General features: G+C 36.7%; 1 protein-coding gene across 1 annotated transcript; it reads left to right on the top strand.

The window, feature by feature from the left end:
* On the top strand, nucleotides 1-3,696 carry LOC130436787 (ribonuclease-like 3). The gene is made up of 3 exons (XM_056767735.1): nucleotides 1-58; nucleotides 164-300; nucleotides 3,094-3,696. Exons 1-3 carry the CDS (start codon nucleotides 1-3, stop codon nucleotides 3,553-3,555), a joined length of 657 nt encoding a protein of 218 aa, XP_056623713.1. The 3' UTR covers nucleotides 3,556-3,696.
* Nucleotides 3,697-19,524: the final 15,828 nt, after the last annotated feature.

Raw genomic sequence — 19,524 nt, 5'->3', positions numbered from 1 at the left:
ATGGCAAAGGACACGTCACCGTACTGTCTTCTGATAATCTGGCTGGGTCTTTACTTGAGTCCTTTTACATGAGTCAAACACCAACAAACTCTTCTTTTTACATTGACCTCACCATGTGTCCATGTAATGGAATGGATGTTTCACAGAACCAGTTCTCTAACAGGTGTAGAGTTGGGATCAGATGCAAAAGATCTATTCTTAGTTACGTTCAAGGGAAAGTCAGATAACTCTGGAGACAGTTCCTACACATCCTTTACCAATGCAATGGAAGATCAAAATAAACAGTACTCTGGCACGACGGTTATATTCACGTTTTATATCGAAGCATGATGTTCCTCGGGAATCATTTTCAGATCACAGCCTCTGTTTGAGTCAGAACTTGTTGGTAAAGAAAAGAATACTTAAAGAAAAGTAAAGAAGCTCTCTAAATCAACAGTGTGGTAATGGAATGGTTGTTATAATTTCACTGTGCATTAAATTTAATTTGAATTCTAAATGATCATTTTAAAATATACAATACAAACTATACAAAGTTTGAGTACAATAGTACTCCCATTTCAATTACTCTAAACTCAATTAGGTTTTATTTGAATAGCACTTTTCACAAATTTGATCGCTTTACATACACCATAATTAAATTTATTATAATATTAATAATACTAGGGGGAAAATTAAAGAGATTGCGTCACGTGTGATGTTTCCAGCGTGATTGCGTAGCACGTGAAGTTGTGGATGCGCGTCATGGAGCCATCTGAGGCAGTGCAAGCCATGTATTTATGTTAAAAAAGTATATCATTTTCTAGTTTTCTTTGGAAATGTCTCCAAATTTCGCTAGACAACACACTTTCTCATTGGCTGGTGTTGTGTGGATCCTTGTGAAGCTGCGATAAGACTGAAACATGAAGTCCATCATTGATATGGACCCTGGAAAGCTTTTCTCATAAGATTCAATTTGTTTTCCACAGAATAAACACATGTATGTATGACATGTGGGTGAGAGAATTATCATGAAATTTTATGTTGATAGTCAACTATTCCTTAATTATTTTATTTTTTTCCTTTCACTCTTGTACTGCAGTCTTCACACGAAATATATTATATGACCACATTTCCAAAATCCATGAACACTTTTGTCATTTGTATATCACCACGAGCAAAACATGTGATATTGTCCTCACATTTATCAAGTGATAACATTTTCAAATGCAGTAGTTAAAAATGCATTAAAAACTGAATTATGGCTAATTCCATGCATTCCTGTTAGAATTATTTTGAGCCTCCAGCAGAAAATGAAAGGGTAAAAGTTTCACACAGCTAATTGCAATTTCAAATTAAGCCAACCTGTCCTGTAAGGGTAAATCTGCATTTACAGTTAACAACATGTGACATGAACATGAACCACATGTTAAAGAACAACCCTTTGAAACATATTTCAGTCATGTTGTAGCATTTCCACTGTGTCTCTAATGAGTTCTTGTTATTCTGTAATGCATTACCCATTGATGTGTGAGGCTCACTGTTGTCAGTGTTTGTTTTTATCTGTCAGTCAGTGTGTTATGAGTGACAGCGTTGGCCTTCTGATGAGAATTGTTTACAGTGTCATACACAATAAGTCATTTTCAGAGATACGTGAAGTGTTTTGTTAAATTAGATGAGTTTTGGGGGTGATTCATGTTGGTGAGACTGTTTGAAGAGTTTTGAAAATGTGGTTTCAGTACATTAGTTTTTACACACACACTTGTTAGTCTCGGACTTGACTTCATTCTTTCACTTGTGAAATGTTTTCTTCAAACGAAGCGGAACTGTGTTATTAAGTCTTATTCCATTTGTGTGAAGAAAATAAGCACGTCATGTTGCTTACACCCTATCTTGACCATGATTGGCTGTTGACTGTAAGCGTCACAAGTTTATTTGCACAAGCTCAAGCATTAATAGTCCGAGGTGACAGACAGAGACGCACTTTGAAATTCAGGCTACAGGTTTATTTTGAAGACTTCAGTCACCCTGCAATGTGAGTAATACTTTACACTAGCTTACATGAGATATGTTGCTTTTATTCATTGCTGGTATTTTAAGGGGGTACAAATGGAAAGTAGTTATCAACCAGCAATCTCCAAAGACCAGTGCAGTGCAATTCGTTCAATGTGTGAATAAAGTCTGTCTTAAAGCAAAATACTTTTTTGGTTTATTTCTACATTTGCAAGTATCTCCCCAGATAGCACACATCCATCTGGCTTACATCTATTTGACGTCTGCATTTACATCTGCGATACACATTTTGCTCATCTGCAATACAACTCGGAGACGTCTGAACGTCTGTAATACGTCTGCTAAAGATCTGGAGATCTGCTGCGCGAAAACATCTGCTAAACATCTTAGAAAGAGCAGCTTTACATCCATTCTAAATAAAAAACATCTTACAGACATTTATAGATGTCTTTAGGACGTCTGACAGCAGACTTCTCCGAGACGAATTGCAGATGAGCAAACAATGTATTGTAGATGTCCTGCAGCTGTAAAAGCAGACGTCAAGTAGACGTATGCCAGATGTATGTGTGCTATCAAGGTCAGTGGTTCATTATCTTTCATCGTACAAAATGCTGTGTTTTTCAAGATCTGTTGATCATCTGCTAGCGCTACAATATTTCTTTATCATATAAAAATGTATAATCCATTTGATGTTCATTATACGCAAATTATTGACATAGTGTTTTTCTTTAACATGTGCAAACCTTAACAATTCATCACACATAAGCATGATTTAATTTGCCAAAGCCTCGCTTATGTCAGATTTTTTAAAGTATTTTTTAATTAATAAAACATTCCAGTTAAACTGACTATTATGTAGCACAGTTTGGATTTAGAATTTCGTACAGAAGTGTATGATAGTTATGTTGTGCATTTCATTGTTTTACAGTCTGCAGACAAAAGTCATCTCCTGGAACACAATATTTCTCTCCCTTAAACATAAGGGAGAGTCTGTTATTATGTCCTTTTTTTTCACATCATATTTGTTTCATTGATCACATAAACTGATTCATTTTGTTAAATGGCAGTCGATGTTGCTTATGTATACAATATGTTATTCAGCAGGTCATGGAAGCCCATCTGTCTGCTGTGATTCTTCTGCTGATCTTGTGTTCCATTGATGTTAAAGCTTATAAAGGACCAGCTTATCTAAAGCCACGCTATGAGAAATTCCTCAATCAGCATGTGTATCTAGACATGAATGACCAGAGATGTAACAGTGTGATGAGGGAAAGACACATCACGGAAGGCCAAACTTACAACGACTGCAAAAGATTCAACACCTTCATAACAGCAAATGAACAAGAGGTTATAAGAGTTTGTAATAATGCTGGACACAATTATAATGGTACGGCAGGCTTGTATGAAAGCAACCAACCTTTTTCTGTGGTATCATGTGGATTACAAAGTGGGCAGATATATCCAAACTGTATATACAGAGGTAGAAGGTCTACTCGTTACATCGTTGTGGCGTGTGAGCGCGGGTGGCCAGTACATTATGATAGAGACATAACAGCAACAAAATAGGCTCAATATAGCCTCACTTTTAAATGCATTAAAAAATTTCAAAAAAAGGAGAAATGTAAAAGAAGAAAAACAAAAATGGTTTAATATGTTCATGATTTTGTTACCTCTCTGTGCTAAGAGTCAATAAAATACTCACAACTATTGAGTTTATGCGTTTATCACACATGATGTCACAGGTTTTCCAAGGGGGCTGTTGAATGCTTCATTTTGATTGGTCGACAAACATTTTAAGTTGTGCGCTGCAGAAAACGCTTTGAGATCTGTCGATCACATAACAGATCCTAATAAAACTGAAATAACTGAAAGGTTACAATATAATTCAGTCATTCACATCACACATGAGCTTTTTCTGTCAAACATTACAGTTAGTGTTAACATGCAGTTTAATATCAAAAGTATTTCCAAAACACATATAGGTAAGGGATCATGTACAGTCCAGTTATCCGGTTGATATTGCAAGAATAAACCCCAGCAGTGTGACAGTGTTAGTAACGAATGCAGACCTTTATTTTTGTTTTTTTAAGGTTAGACATGACGATCAAATGCCGGGAACAGGCAACTTGGTTAAATAATTTAAAAATATAATGTCATGCATGTTATTAAAAGGCTTATTTATATATAATTTTTGTGAAATATTAAGCTCTGCCTGTCACCCTGTGTTATTAGTTTTGTGTCAAGGAATTTGGGGGAGAAGAACCCAAATGCAGGCAGCAGCATTGAAGGGGATTTATTTATAAAGGTTTATTTAAAAAACACAAAACAAAGACCCACAAGGGGGTAAAACAAGACACGATAGAATAAAATAAGGAACAGGGAAACAGGGACTAGACTTACTAATACTGCAACTCAAAACAAAACAAAACAAAACTAAACACTTACTGGACTTGACATCAACAAGACCAGGAGTACAAAGGTAGGCACAAGGTACATACAGGACACGTGGCACGAGGCCTATACAGGCACGAGGGACATAGTACATTCGGGTACAACGGTTCACGGAATACTGAATACAATGCAAGAACACAGGACAATGAACATGAGGATGTTTTATGGGGAGACAGACAAAGGATTATTGACAGGGGACCAGGTGTAGGGGATGAAACACTCAAGGAAAGGTAACGAGGAAACAAGATGGTGGGAAACCAACCGGAGAGAGAGTATAGCAAGCCGATAGGCTCACTATCTCTCCCTACACAAACAACCTTATAACTCCACTGCAAGACCAAGAATAAACATGACATGATGGCTGAATCATGACAGTTTTGAGTGGTTGTTATCTGGGAATATCAGACCTTGGAATTTTGCAATTGGTCAATCAGAATCAAGTATTCGAGAGCGCCGTGTAATAAAATAATAGCACTCAATAAAATGGATTAAAAGATGAAACAGGATGAAGAAATTAACACTGATAGCTTGCTTGTTCAGGATTTTCTCTTCATGCTGAAAATATAAAAACACAACGAATAAATATAAAGAAATTGCTTAAAAAGGGTCTGTCAACACTGGTAATTGTCACACCCATAATAAGCCAGAGTCCACTTATGCAAATGTGTTCCTTATATGGCTGCTCCCAAGTTCCCTGTGCTCTCTGACCTCTGAGACTTCCCGGCATATTACCTAGACTACTACGTCAATCCCGCCGCCATATTGGTGAGGCCAAAAGTCCACCACAAATACATACGAGTGAATGGTGGAGCTGCAGTTTTCTGGATAAAAGCACAACATCGTTTTCATTGAAAACATAATTTAAATACTTTTCTATTTATGTTGAGTACAGAAATATTTTGGCTGCAGTTAGAGATGGTTATAGACTTGAATATTCTTTGTTATTGTCATACGGAACTGTTAAAACTCAGGCTTGTCAAGCAATCATTTTGGCTTAATAATTGTGTGCACATTGCTAATGTGAGATAGTTTAAGGCAGAATAAATGCACATGATCAGAACACAGCTCGTGCACCTTTATGTCCTCGGAAGAATTAAAAAAAATAAAAAAGACATATTTTATCTTTGAAAATGTCTAAAATTACTATAGAGAAAGCAATATCCACAGTGAAAAACATTAGTTTTTATATAATACCTAAATAAACAATATTGCCTTTGGTGTTTTGTTCCATGATTCAAATAAAACCCAGATACAATCTCTAGATGTCTGTGTTTTATTCTCGACTACTGCATCGTGGTCTGTTATTTATTCTTGTATTTTCTATAATATTTCACTAAACATGGTGCCATATAGTGGTTTCTCACGAATAACATGCACAAATATTGGATTTCACATTTCCTTATGACAACCATTCATTTAAAGTAGGGTATAACTATTGGGATATAAACCAACTAGAGACATGATAAAGTTATACTCTATATATGTCATAAACCATTTAAATGTGTTAAGAAATGTAAACGTGATTGCGCTTATAATGAAAAGCGCAGCTCTCCCATTGGGGAAACAGACACTAGTTAGTTACCAATCAGAGAACTGATGGGAGGAGTCTTGTGGATTTCAGGTATGTTTCAATAAAACTCAAAATATAATTTTTTCTTTTGACAGTATTGCTTATTTATTTCCTTCTAACTATTAAAGTATATAAATGTTTAATGCAATGCGTTTTCTTTCGTAAATGCGTAAAAAGCACCTGAAAGTTTGTTGTAGATTTATATTTAATGGTCTCTGTAAAGCAGAACAACACAGCTTCTGTATTACACAGAAATGTTAAGTAACACCGTATTTGCATATTAAGAACACATTATGCACACATGGTAAATAAATAAATATGCATAAGCAGTTGCATAATAAACATCTCCTGCTCAATGCTCAGGTGGCACGATCACCATATGAAATACAGAACTATGACAACCTGAATGTCCTGTCCCAAAAAACAACAGATGGGACAACAGCGCAGACCGATATGTAACAAAATTATGAAAGTGTTTCTCGTATAAATTTCAACCATTATTTAAAAAATGAAGTCAGAGAGATGTGGGTTTTGCCGGTTGTCACAGGAAAAAAAGTGAACACTGAAACAATGTGAGCCGGAGTCTTACCAATGACAAAACCCCTGTACTCCAGATACCGATTCACCACCTTACAAGCTGAATGAGACACAGCCCGTTGTATAAACATCAATGTTAAACTTTTATCTTTGAAGTTATTTATCATTTGCCTGATAAATAACAATAACATTTATTGTTTAACTGTAAAAAAACTTCTCTTTGAGTTTTCACATAAATCTGTGTTTCATCATGTAATAAAATCTACTTAGAGACATAAAGTATTAAACTAAAAGAAATCAGAAATGCTACTTCTACTAAAATATTAATAAAATTCTCAATATATCGTATTGTACTGTAACATGAAGTTCAGTTATCATTGAAGGATGCTCATGTCATTTATATTCCAATTAACAAAGGAAGGTCACTGTTAGTCTTACCTCTTTCATCCAGCAGATGGCGTAAAACACAAGAAGATGTGTGAGTTCATTCATGACTGCAGCAGATGATCAAAGCACAAATTATTTCACTTCAACTTTTCTGTTGAGTTTCTCAGCATACAACAGACAATGAGGAGTAAACATCATCAATCTGCCCAAAAGAAGGTGAACACAGAGCATTTGATTTCAGTATGAGGACAGATGCTTGGATTTAAAACAGTGAAACAGAATAACTTAACCATTTAATTTGATAAACTGTTCTGGATCATAAATAAATAGTCACAAGATCCAGCAACAAACATTACCAACTGACTTACAGTTTTTCTAAATTGCTCAAAATGACGTACTCGCACTTTCTCAAAACAGTTAACATAACTCTCAGGTATCATCACAAAAGCATCCCACGTCATCATTAGTCCATTAACTTAACTCCAGTGATGTGGGATAAATAAAACAGCTCCTGTGTAACAACTTTTTTAACTAGAAATACACACCAATTCTAAAGTTGATAAATCACCCATAAAAGTCATTCACTGAGCCCGGTTTACTGTGTACCAATGGCTGGGCAAAAAAAATCGATGAATTGTTTTTTTTTACATGCGATCGATGCTCAAAAGCCGTGAATCAATTTTTTTAAACTATAGAAATCATGTTTTTTAGCCAGTATAACTCTGGGCCATGTTTTGGATATTCACCATGTCCAAATACAGTTGTGTAAATTATTTTTGTTGTCATATTCCAGGAAACCCCTCCAAATTTCATAAAGCACTGCTGAAAGTGATAAACATTGTGGTGTGTTGTCAAGTCCTATGAAAAGACTGACAAGAGGACAGACTATATTTTCTGAAGTCTGTTTTTGAAAGTTTATTACTCTGTGCCTCAGGGGCCCAGGAACCTGCAGACAATTGTTCTTGATTCTAACAGGTCTCAACAAATAGAGGAACATTTATTTTTTCTATCATGTGTTATTCAATAATTATTCTACATTCAATAATTCAATAATTCTACATTCAATAATTATTCTACAACTCAAGTGTCCTTTTTTGTAATTTCCGCCTGAATTTGGCATACCCAATTTTTAACAGACCCCATAACCACATACAGTGGTATAAAAAATTGAATAATTTTGTATCATTTCACAGTAAACCTCTCAAAATTACTTGTAACTTGGTGTTGAGTTTCTTGTGGTGTTTTGGTCCGCCCCCCATAGCGCATTGCCATATCTCACCATCTGATTCACCTATTTGGACAAATTAGGGAACTACGTAGAGGTCAGAGTCTGAGCTTCCGTTTAATATTTATCTCATGTGAATAGACAGAGGCTCAGAGGCCCAAGCTTTTATCTCACGTTGCTGAAGTAGCACGTTGATGGGAGACATTGAAAGCGGATATTTACATTTACATTTAGGCATTTGGCAGACGCTTTTATCCAAAGCGACTTACAGTGCACTTATAACAGGGACAATCCCCCTGGAGCAACGTGGAGTAAAGTGTCTTGCTCAAGGACACACTGGTGGTGGCTGCTGGGATCGAACCAGCAACCTTTGATTTACCAGTTCAGTGGTTTAAACGTTTAAAACAACGAAAAGGGTTGGAAAAAAGAAAAAGATAATGTAGCATTTGTGGCTAAGTGTAATGCTGGGAAGAAGTTATTAGCTTAGATATTTGATGGATGTGTTGTTTGTTTACAAACATAAATTTCATACATCATAATTCATTTGACTTGTGGTAAAATAAAAATACATTCTGTGAAGACATTCTGTAGGATAAGAGCTTTCCATTTATATAAAGCTTGAACATGTTAGACATATTTGACCGTTATGAAAAATGTTCGTGATCATAAACATACATGATTTTAAAGGGGCTATGACAAGGGATATCATGAATTTCAGACTAAAAGTGACCCTGGATGACAAAACCTTAAGGGTCTTAAGGGTCAATTTTTCAAAATTGAGATTTTCACATCATCTGACAGCTGAAGAAATAAACTTTCTTTTGATATATGGTTTGTCAGGATGGGACACTATCTGGCGGAACAACAACTGTTTACAAAGCTGGAATCTGAGGGAGCTAAAAAAGCTAAATATTGAGAAATACGCCTTTGAAGTTGTTAATCTGAAGCACTGTAGCAGGCCATCCAATCAGAAAAATAACGTTTTTATACATCTAAGGTAGGCAATTTATAAAATATTTTCATGGAACATGATCTTTACAGGGGGGCACGGTGGCTTAGTGGTTAGCACTTTCACCTCACACCTCCAGGGTTGGGGGTTCGATTCCCATTTCCGACTTGTGTGTGTGGAGTATGCATGTTCTCCCCGTGCCTCGGGGGTTTCCTCCGGGTACTCCGGTTTCCTCCCCTGGTCCAAAGACATGCATGGTAGGTTGATTGGCATCTCTGGAAAAAATTGTCCGTAGGGTGAGAGTGCGTGAGAGAATGAGTGAGTGTGTGTGCCCTGCAATGGGTTGGCACTCCATCCAGGGTGTATCCTGCCTTGATGCCCGATGACTCCTGAGATAGGCGCAGGCTCCCTGTGACCCGAGGTAGTTCGGATAAGCGGTAGAAAATGGAATGGAATGGAATGATCTTTACTCAATATCCTAAAGATTTTTGGCAAAAAGTAAAATTTATAATGTTTTCCCCTACAATGTATTTTTGCAGATTACTAAAAACGTGCTACTTCAGACTAGTTTTGTTGTCCAGGTCACAATAAACGGGTCATTTTATGTACAATAAATGCCAAAATAGGTCACTTTTCCAGATACTAGAGATTCTAAGGTTTCAAATGCTACAACATATGATAGTTAGTTAGATATACTGTATATGTAAACATTAAGGGAATACTTTTGTGATGTCCTTTTGGACCCCAGAGTTTAACAGGTATAGTAAAACCATGTTAATATCGTAAGGAACAAAGCATGACTCATAGCAATAAACCAGACAAACATAACCATCAAGCCAACTTTCACATGCTGTAACCCCAAAAACCATGAAAAAACAACATCGGACGGACATATCACGTGGTCTTGCGATGTCAGCCGCTTCGCACACCCACACAGCATCTCACTGAGAGGATCGAGGGGGGGGTGTCTCATTTCAATGCGTGTCTCATACAGCACTCCTTCAGTTCTATCTGCAGTCTGGAACAAAAGCTCTATTCAACATGTTGAGCTGCTTCCCCTTCACACGACCACGGCCTGGCCATACTATTACTGTTAAACATTAAAGAGTGTGAGTGAATCACAGACTTCACCTGCATACTTCTGCATGAACATGTACAGTATCACATCATGTATCACATCATGTATCACATCAACATCAGCAAATTTTCTCTTCTGCTCCATTCTCTTACTGGTCTCATGATCCCCCTTAAGAAAAACACAGTGGTACATCATATTACCACAGAAATTCGGTTGCCCTTTCAAAATAAGTGTACTTATGTAAAGTTTATCTTCGTTTTTAAGTTTATTGCATGTATAGTAAGTTAACAAATTTTAGTTTCAAAAATGTATTTTAAATATAATAATAATTCAATACAAAATAGAAAAGATGAAGATTCACATGCCTGTCAACAAAACAAAAGGCAAAAATGGAAGCTTTTATTAATGTACTAGTGTACATTAGTACACTTTTATGAAAGAATATTTCGTTTTCGTTTGTACAGTTACTACTACAAGTGAACTTCCAGATATACTGATAGTATACTTGTTCAATACTTGTAACACATTTGTTTACTAGATGAAAGTACACTTAAAAGTTTTCTACTTTCTTTGAGTGAACTTAACATCCAACTTATAGTTTGCTGTTTATATTATTTTTGCACATTATGTACACTGAAATGTTCCTATTTATTGAATTTTTATGCTTCGGTAAATTTCTAAGATCAGTTCAGTGTGTGTAATGAAGATGAGCTTCAGTTTTATTTACTCTGAACTCTTCCATCTCAACGCTGAACATGTCATATAAACTTAAACATGTACGTTTATAAGATAGTATGTCAAACTATGTGAAAAAAGTATAGTCTACTCGGTCAAAAGAGTAAACACAACTACAAGTCAAGTTCACTCAGAATATTTCATTATACTTATATTGAAAGAATGAGGACAAGTATAGAGCAAATATACTTAGACTTTTCTGTCAGTATTAGTCATATTCTTCCGGAAAGTACATAAAAAACACAGAAAGTATACTGTTCCTTGTATTGTAGTAGTTGTTAATGTTTGAAATATTTTTTTTATATTTGTTTGTTTATGTAAAGCAGATGAGGAATGAGGCACAGGTTTAATTATGGTAATGCAGAGTATGATGATAACAGGAGGTCTTGAGCTCATATCTGTCATGTCTGACTAACTCCAACACTTTAAAAAGAAAACGTTTTGTGGATCGGCAGTCCTTTAACCTCATAGTATGGATTTATCCTTGATCACCTGCGAGTAAAGGATCATCAGGAGAATCACAGTTTAGGACCGTACATGTCCCTGCAGGAATAGAGGGAGTATTAATACTTCCTGGATTAAGGGTCATAAAGGGTACATTTCAGGAAGTGAAGAGAAAAATAAACAACTTGTGTCCCCTCAGCTTTACTTGTTAGGAGCAGATGTTGTGCTGTGGGGATTTCCAGTCTCAAAAGAGACAAAGTTCCTCTTTATTTTACCCTGAATGATCTCTCTTTAGCCACACTGTTCAATGACAACCAATGATTCGTTAAATTCAGACTTTGACACAACCTAAGCTGAAAAGATTGAAAATCAAGTCATGAATGTGTGTCCAGGTCATTGTCCAGCTAACACAAACTGAATGACTGTACTGTAAATAACACATATGAAATGTATGACAGTGCGGTCAGCTTCCTCATGCATTTTCTCTCCTAACTCTATACAAAACATGTACTCAAACCTAACCATGTCAACCATGCTCAATCTAAATTTAAAGGAGTTCAAATCTTACACAATCATCTGTCATCGTATCATATTAACTTAACTAATATGTCAGTTTGTATGATTATAAGAGTCTGATATGACAGTGTGTCCAATTATAAGACGTTTACATTTATACATTTGGAAGATGCTTCTATCAAAACGACTTACAATGCAATATACTATACATTTCTTATTATCTGCAATCCCTGGGATCCCATGACCTTGGCGTTGTTAGTGACATGCTCTAACCACTGAGCTACAGGAAAGCTGTCTGATATGACAGCGTGTATGCTGTTGAGTCTGATATGACAGTGTGTATGATTATAAGAGTCTGATATGACAGTGTGTCTGAGGGAGAGAGTCTGAAATGACAGCTTGTCTGATGGAGAGAGTCTGATATGACAGTGTGTATGATGGAGAGAGTCTGATATGACTGTGTGTATAAATATAAGAGTCTGATATGACAGCGTGTCTGATCATGAGAGTCTGATATGACAGTGTGTATGATTATAAAAGTCTGATATGAGAGTGTCTGATAGAGAGAGACTGATATGACAGTGTGTATGATTATAAGAGCCTGATATGACAGTGTGTCCGATGGAGAGAGTCTGATATGACAGTGTGTATGATTATAAGAGTCTGATATGAGAGTGTCTGATAGAGAGAGACTGATATGACAGTGTGTATGATTATAAGAGTCTGATATGAGAGTGTCTGATAGAGAGAGACTGATATGACAGTGTGTATGATTATAAGAGTCTGATATGAGAGTGTGTATGATGGAGAGAGTCTGATATGACAGTGTGTATGGTTATAAGAGTCTGATATGAGAGTGTCTGATAGAGAGAGACTGATATGACAGTGTGTATGATTATAAGAGTCTGATATGAGAGTGTGTATGATGGAGAGAGTCTGATATGACAGTGTGTATGATTATAAGAGTCTGATATGAGAGTGTCTGATAGAGAGAGACTGATATGACAGTATGTATGATTATAAGAGTCTGATATGAGAGTGTCTGATAGAGAGAGACTGATATGACAGTGTGTATGATTATAAGAGTCTGATATGAGAGTGTCTGATAGAGAGAGACTGATATGACAGTGTGTATGATTATAAGAGTCTGATATGAGAGTGTCTGATAGAGAGAGACTGATATGAGAGTGTGTATGATTATAAGAGTCTGATATGACAGTTTGTATGATTATAAGAGTCTGATATGAGTGTGTCTGATGGAGAGAGTCTGATATGACAGTGTGTATGATTATAAGAGTCTGATATGACAGTGTGTCCAATTATAAGACGTTTACATTTATACATTTGGAAGATGCTTCTATCAAAACGACTTACAATGCAATATACTATACATTTCTTATTATCTGCAATCCCTGGGATCCCATGACCTTGGCGTTGTTAGTGACATGCTCTAACCACTGAGCTACAGGAAAGCTGTCTGATATGACAGCGTGTATGCTGTTGAGTCTGATATGACAGTGTGTATGATTATAAGAGTCTGATATGACAGTGTGTCTGAGGGAGAGAGTCTGAAATGACAGCTTGTCTGATGGAGAGAGTCTGATATGACAGTGTGTATGATGGAGAGAGTCTGATATGACTGTGTGTATAAATATAAGAGTCTGATATGACAGCGTGTCTGATCATGAGAGTCTGATATGACAGTGTGTATGATTATAAAAGTCTGATATGAGAGTGTCTGATAGAGAGAGACTGATATGACAGTGTGTATGATTATAAGAGCCTGATATGACAGTGTGTCCGATGGAGAGAGTCTGATATGACAGTGTGTATGATTATAAGAGTCTGATATGAGAGTGTCTGATAGAGAGAGACTGATATGACAGTGTGTATGATTATAAGAGTCTGATATGAGAGTGTCTGATAGAGAGAGACTGATATGACAGTGTGTATGATTATAAGAGTCTGATATGAGAGTGTGTATGATGGAGAGAGTCTGATATGACAGTGTGTATGGTTATAAGAGTCTGATATGAGAGTGTCTGATAGAGAGAGACTGATATGACAGTGTGTATGATTATAAGAGTCTGATATGAGAGTGTCTGATAGAGAGAGACTGATATGACAGTGTGTATGATTATAAGAGTCTGATATGAGAGTGTCTGATAGAGAGAGACTGATATGACAGTGTGTATGATTATAAGAGTCTGATATGAGAGTGTCTGATAGAGAGAGACTGATATGACAGTGTGTATGATTATAAGAGTCTGATATGAGAGTGTGTATGATGGAGAGAGTCTGATATGACAGTGTGTATGATTATAAGAGTCTGATATGAGAGTGTCTGATAGAGAGAGACTGATATGACAGTGTGTATGATTATAAGAGTCTGATATGAGAGTGTCTGATAGAGAGAGACTGATATGACAGTGTGTATGATTATAAGAGCCTGATATGACAGTGTGTCCGATGGAGAGAGTCTGATATGACAGTGTGTATGATTATAAGAGTCTGATATGAGAGTGTCTGATAGAGAGAGACTGATATGACAGTGTGTATGATTATAAGAGTCTGATATGAGAGTGTCTGATAGAGAGAGACTGATATGACAGTGTGTATGATTATAAGAGTCTGATATGAGAGTGTGTATGATGGAGAGAGTCTGATATGACAGTGTGTATGGTTATAAGAGTCTGATATGAGAGTGTCTGATAGAGAGAGACTGATATGACAGTGTGTATGATTATAAGAGTCTGATATGAGAGTGTGTATGATGGAGAGAGTCTGATATGACAGTGTGTATGATTATAAGAGTCTGATATGAGAGTGTCTGATAGAGAGAGACTGATATGACAGTATGTATGATTATAAGAGTCTGATATGAGAGTGTCTGATAGAGAGAGACTGATATGACAGTGTGTATGATTATAAGAGTCTGATATGAGAGTGTCTGATAGAGAGAGACTGATATGACAGTGTGTATGATTATAAGAGTCTGATATGAGAGTGTCTGATAGAGAGAGACTGATATGAGAGTGTGTATGATTATAAGAGTCTGATATGACAGTTTGTATGATTATAAGAGTCTGATATGAGTGTGTCTGATGGAGAGAGTCTGATATGACAGTGTGTATGATTATAAGAGTCTGATATGACAGTGTGTCCAATTATAAGACGTTTACATTTATACATTTGGAAGATGCTTCTATCAAAACGACTTACAATGCAATATACTATACATTTCTTATTATCTGCAATCCCTGGGATCCCATGACCTTGGCGTTGTTAGTGACATGCTCTAACCACTGAGCTACAGGAAAGCTGTCTGATATGACAGCGTGTATGCTGTTGAGTCTGATATGACAGTGTGTATGATTATAAGAGTCTGATATGACAGTGTGTCTGAGGGAGAGAGTCTGAAATGACAGCTTGTCTGATGGAGAGAGTCTGATATGACAGTGTGTATGATGGAGAGAGTCTGATATGACTGTGTGTATAAATATAAGAGTCTGATATGACAGCGTGTCTGATCATGAGAGTCTGATATGACAGTGTGTATGATTATAAAAGTCTGATATGAGAGTGTCTGATAGAGAGAGACTGATATGACAGTGTGTATGATTATAAGAGCCTGATATGACAGTGTGTCCGATGGAGAGAGTCTGATATGACAGTGTGTATGATTATAAGAGTCTGATATGAGAGTGTCTGATAGAGAGAGACTGATATGACAGTGTGTATGATTATAAGAGTCTGATATGAGAGTGTCTGATAGAGAGAGACTGATATGACAGTGTGTATGATTATAAGAGTCTGATATGAGAGTGTGTATGATGGAGAGAGTCTGATATGACAGTGTGTATGGTTATAAGAGTCTGATATGAGAGTGTCTGATAGAGAGAGACTGATATGACAGTGTGTATGATTATAAGAGTCTGATATGAGAGTGTGTATGATGGAGAGAGTCTGATATGACAGTGTGTATGATTATAAGAGTCTGATATGAGAGTGTCTGATAGAGAGAGACTGATATGACAGTATGTATGATTATAAGAGTCTGATATGAGAGTGTCTGATAGAGAGAGACTGATATGACAGTGTGTATGATTATAAGAGTCTGATATGAGAGTGTCTGATAGAGAGAGACTGATATGACAGTGTGTATGATTATAAGAGTCTGATATGAGAGTGTCTGATAGAGAGAGACTGATATGAGAGTGTGTATGATTATAAGAGTCTGATATGACAGTTTGTATGATTATAAGAGTCTGATATGAGTGTGTCTGATGGAGAGAGTCTGATATGACAGTGTGTATGATTATAAGAGTCTGATATGAGAGTGTGTATGATGGAGAGAGTCTGATATGACAGTGTGTATGATTATAAGAGTCTGATATGAGAGTGTGTATGATGGAGAGAGTCTGATATGACAGTGTGTATGATTATAAGAGTCTGATATGAGAGTGTCTGATAGAGAGAGACTTATATGACAGTGTGTATAAATATAAGAGTCTGATATGACAGCGTGTATGATTATAAGAGTCTGATATGACAGCCTGTATGATTATAAAAGTCTGATATGAGAGTGTCTGATAGAGAGAGACTGATATGACAGCGTGTCTGATCATGAGAGTCTGATATGACAGCCTGTATGATTATAAAAGTCTGATATGAGAGTGTCTGATAGAGAGAGACTGATATGACAGCGTGTCTGATCATGAGAGTCTGATATGACAGCCTGTATGATTATAAAAGTCTGATATGAGAGTGTCTGATAGAGAGAGTCTGATATGACAGTGTGTATGATTATAAGAGCCTGATATGACAGTGTGTCCGATGGAGAGAGTCTGATATGACAGTGTGTATGATTTTAAGAGTCTGATATGACAGTGTGTCTGATGGAGAGAGTCTGATATGACAGCCTATATGATTATAGAAGTCTGATAGGAGAGTGTCTGATAGAGAGAGACTGATATGACAGTGTGTATGATTATAAGAGTCTGATATGAGAGTGTCTGATAGAGAGAGTCTGATATGACAGTGTGTATGATTTTAAGAGTCTGATATGACAGTGTGTCTGATGGAGATAGTCTGATATGACAGTGTGTATGATTTTAAGAGTCTGATATGACAGTGTGTCTGATGGAGAGAGTCTGATATGACAGTGTGTATGATTTTAAGAGTCTGATATGACAGTGTGTATGATTTTAAGAGTCTGATATGACAGTGTGTCTGATGGAGAGAGTCTGATATGACAGCCTATATGATTATAGAAGTCTGATAGGAGAGTGTCTGATAGAGAGAGACTGATATGACAGTGTGTATGATTATAAGAGTCTGATATGAGAGTGTGTCTGATGGAGAGAGTCTGATATGACAGTGTGTATGATTTTAAGAGTCTGATATGACAGTGTGTCTGATGGAGATAGTCTGATATGACAGTGTGTATGATTTTAAGAGTCTGATATGACAGTGTGTCTGATGGAGAGAGTCTGATATGACAGCTTGTATGAATATAAGAGTCTGATACGACAGGGTGTCTGATTATAAGAGTCTGATATGACAGTGTGTATGATTATAAGAGTCTGGAATGACAGCGTCTCATTTAAAGAGTCTGATATGACAGTGTGTATGATTATAAGAGTCTGATATGACAGTGTGTATGATTTTAAGAGTCTGATATGACAGTGTGTCTGATGGAGAGAGTCCGATATGACAGCTTGTATGATTATAAGAGACTGATATGACAGCGTGTATGATGGAGACAGTGTGTCTGATGGAGAGAGTCTGATATGACAGCTTGTATGAATATAAGAGTCTGATACGACAGGGTGTCTGATTATATAGAGTCTGATATGAGAGTGTCTGATAGAGAGAGACCGATATGACAGTGTGTATGATTATAAGAGTCTGATATGACAGTGTGTCCGATGGAGAGAGTCTGATATGACAGTGTGTATGATTTTAAGAGTCCGATATGACAGTTCGTCTGATGGAGAGAGTCTGATATGACAGCTTGTATGATTATAAGAGACTGATATGACAGCGTGTCTGATGGAGAGAGTCTGATATGACAGTGTGTATGATTTTAAGAGTCTGATATGACAGTGTGTCTGATGGAGAGAGTCTGATATGACAGCTTGTATGATTATAAGAGACTGATATGACAGCGTGTATGATGGAGACAGTGTGTCTGATGGAGATAGTCTGATATGACAGTGTGTATGATTTTAAGAGTCTGATATGACAGTGTGTCTGATGGAGAGAGTCTGATATGACAGCTTGTATGAATATAAGAGTCTGATACGACAGGGTGTCTGATTATAAGAGTCTGATATGACAGTGTGTATGATTATAAGAGTCTGGAATGACAGCGTCTCATTTAAAGAGTCTGATATGACAGTGTGTATGATTATAAGAGTCTGATATGACAGTGTGTATGATTTTAAGAGTCTGATATGACAGTGTGTCTGATGGAGAGAGTCCGATATGACAGCTTGTATGATTATAAGAGACTGATATGACAGCGTGTATGATGGAGACAGTGTGTCTGATGGAGAGAGTCTGATATGACAGCTTGTATGAATATAAGAGTCTGATACGACAGGGTGTCTGATTATATAGAGTCTGATATGAGAGTGTCTGATAGAGAGAGTCTGATATGACAGCTTGTATGATTATAAGAATCCGATATGACAGTGTGTCTGATGGAGAGAGTCTGATATGACAGCTTGTATGATTATAAGAGACTGATATGACAGCGTGTATGATGGAGACAGTGTGTCTGATGGAGATAGTCTGATATGACAGTGTGTATGATTTTAAGAGTCTGATATGACAGTGTGTCTGATGGAGAGAGTCTGATATGACAGCTTGTATGAATATAAGAGTCTGATACGACAGGGTGTCTGATTATAAGAGTCTGATATGACAGTGTGTATGATTATAAGAGTCTGGAATGACAGCGTCTCATTTAAAGAGTCTGATATGACAGTGTGTATGATTATAAGAGTCTGATATGACAGTGTGTATGATTTTAAGAGTCTGATATGACAGTGTGTCTGATGGAGAGAGTCCGATATGACAGCTTGTATGATTATAAGAGACTGATATGACAGCGTGTATGATGGAGACAGTGTGTCTGATGGAGAGAGTCTGATATGACAGCTTGTATGAATATAAGAGTCTGATACGACAGGGTGTCTGATTATATAGAGTCTGATATGAGAGTGTCTGATAGAGAGAGACCGATATGACAGTGTGTATGATTATAAGAGTCTGATATGACAGTGTGTCCGATGGAGAGAGTCTGATATGACAGTGTGTATGATTTTAAGAGTCCGATATGACAGTTCGTCTGATGGAGAGAGTCTGATATGACAGCTTGTATGATTATAAGAATCCGATATGACAGTGTGTCTGATGGAGAGAGTCTGATATGACAGCTTGTATGATTATAAGAGTCTGATATGACAGCTTGTATGATTATAAGAGACTGATATGACAGTGTGTATGATTATAAGAGTCTGATATGACAGTGTGTCTGATGGAGAGAGTCTGATATGACAGCTTGTATGATTACAAGAGTCTGATATGATAGCGTGTATGATTTAAGAGTCTGATATGACAGTGTGTCTGATGGA

This window comes from Triplophysa dalaica, chromosome 15, assembly GCF_015846415.1.
Source record: "Triplophysa dalaica isolate WHDGS20190420 chromosome 15, ASM1584641v1, whole genome shotgun sequence".
In the NCBI taxonomy this organism is placed as follows: Eukaryota; Metazoa; Chordata; class Actinopteri; order Cypriniformes; family Nemacheilidae; genus Triplophysa; species Triplophysa dalaica.
Note: the sequence above shows the minus strand (reverse complement) of the source record. Positions and strands in the feature narration are given on the sequence as shown.

What these genes read in the sequence shown, in the direction of transcription:
- LOC130436787 (XM_056767735.1), top strand. Translation starts at nt 1, where the DNA reads ATGGCAAAGGACACGTCACCGTACTGTCTTCTGATAATCTGGCTGGGT. An exon ending in CTGGCTGGGTCTTTACTTGA is followed by an intron (nt 59 to 163) that starts GTCCTTTTACAT and finishes GTTCTCTAACAG; the next exon opens with GTGTAGAGTTGGGATCAGAT. An exon ending in AACAGTACTCTGGCACGACG is followed by an intron (nt 301 to 3,093) that starts GTTATATTCACG and finishes GTTATTCAGCAG; the next exon opens with GTCATGGAAGCCCATCTGTC.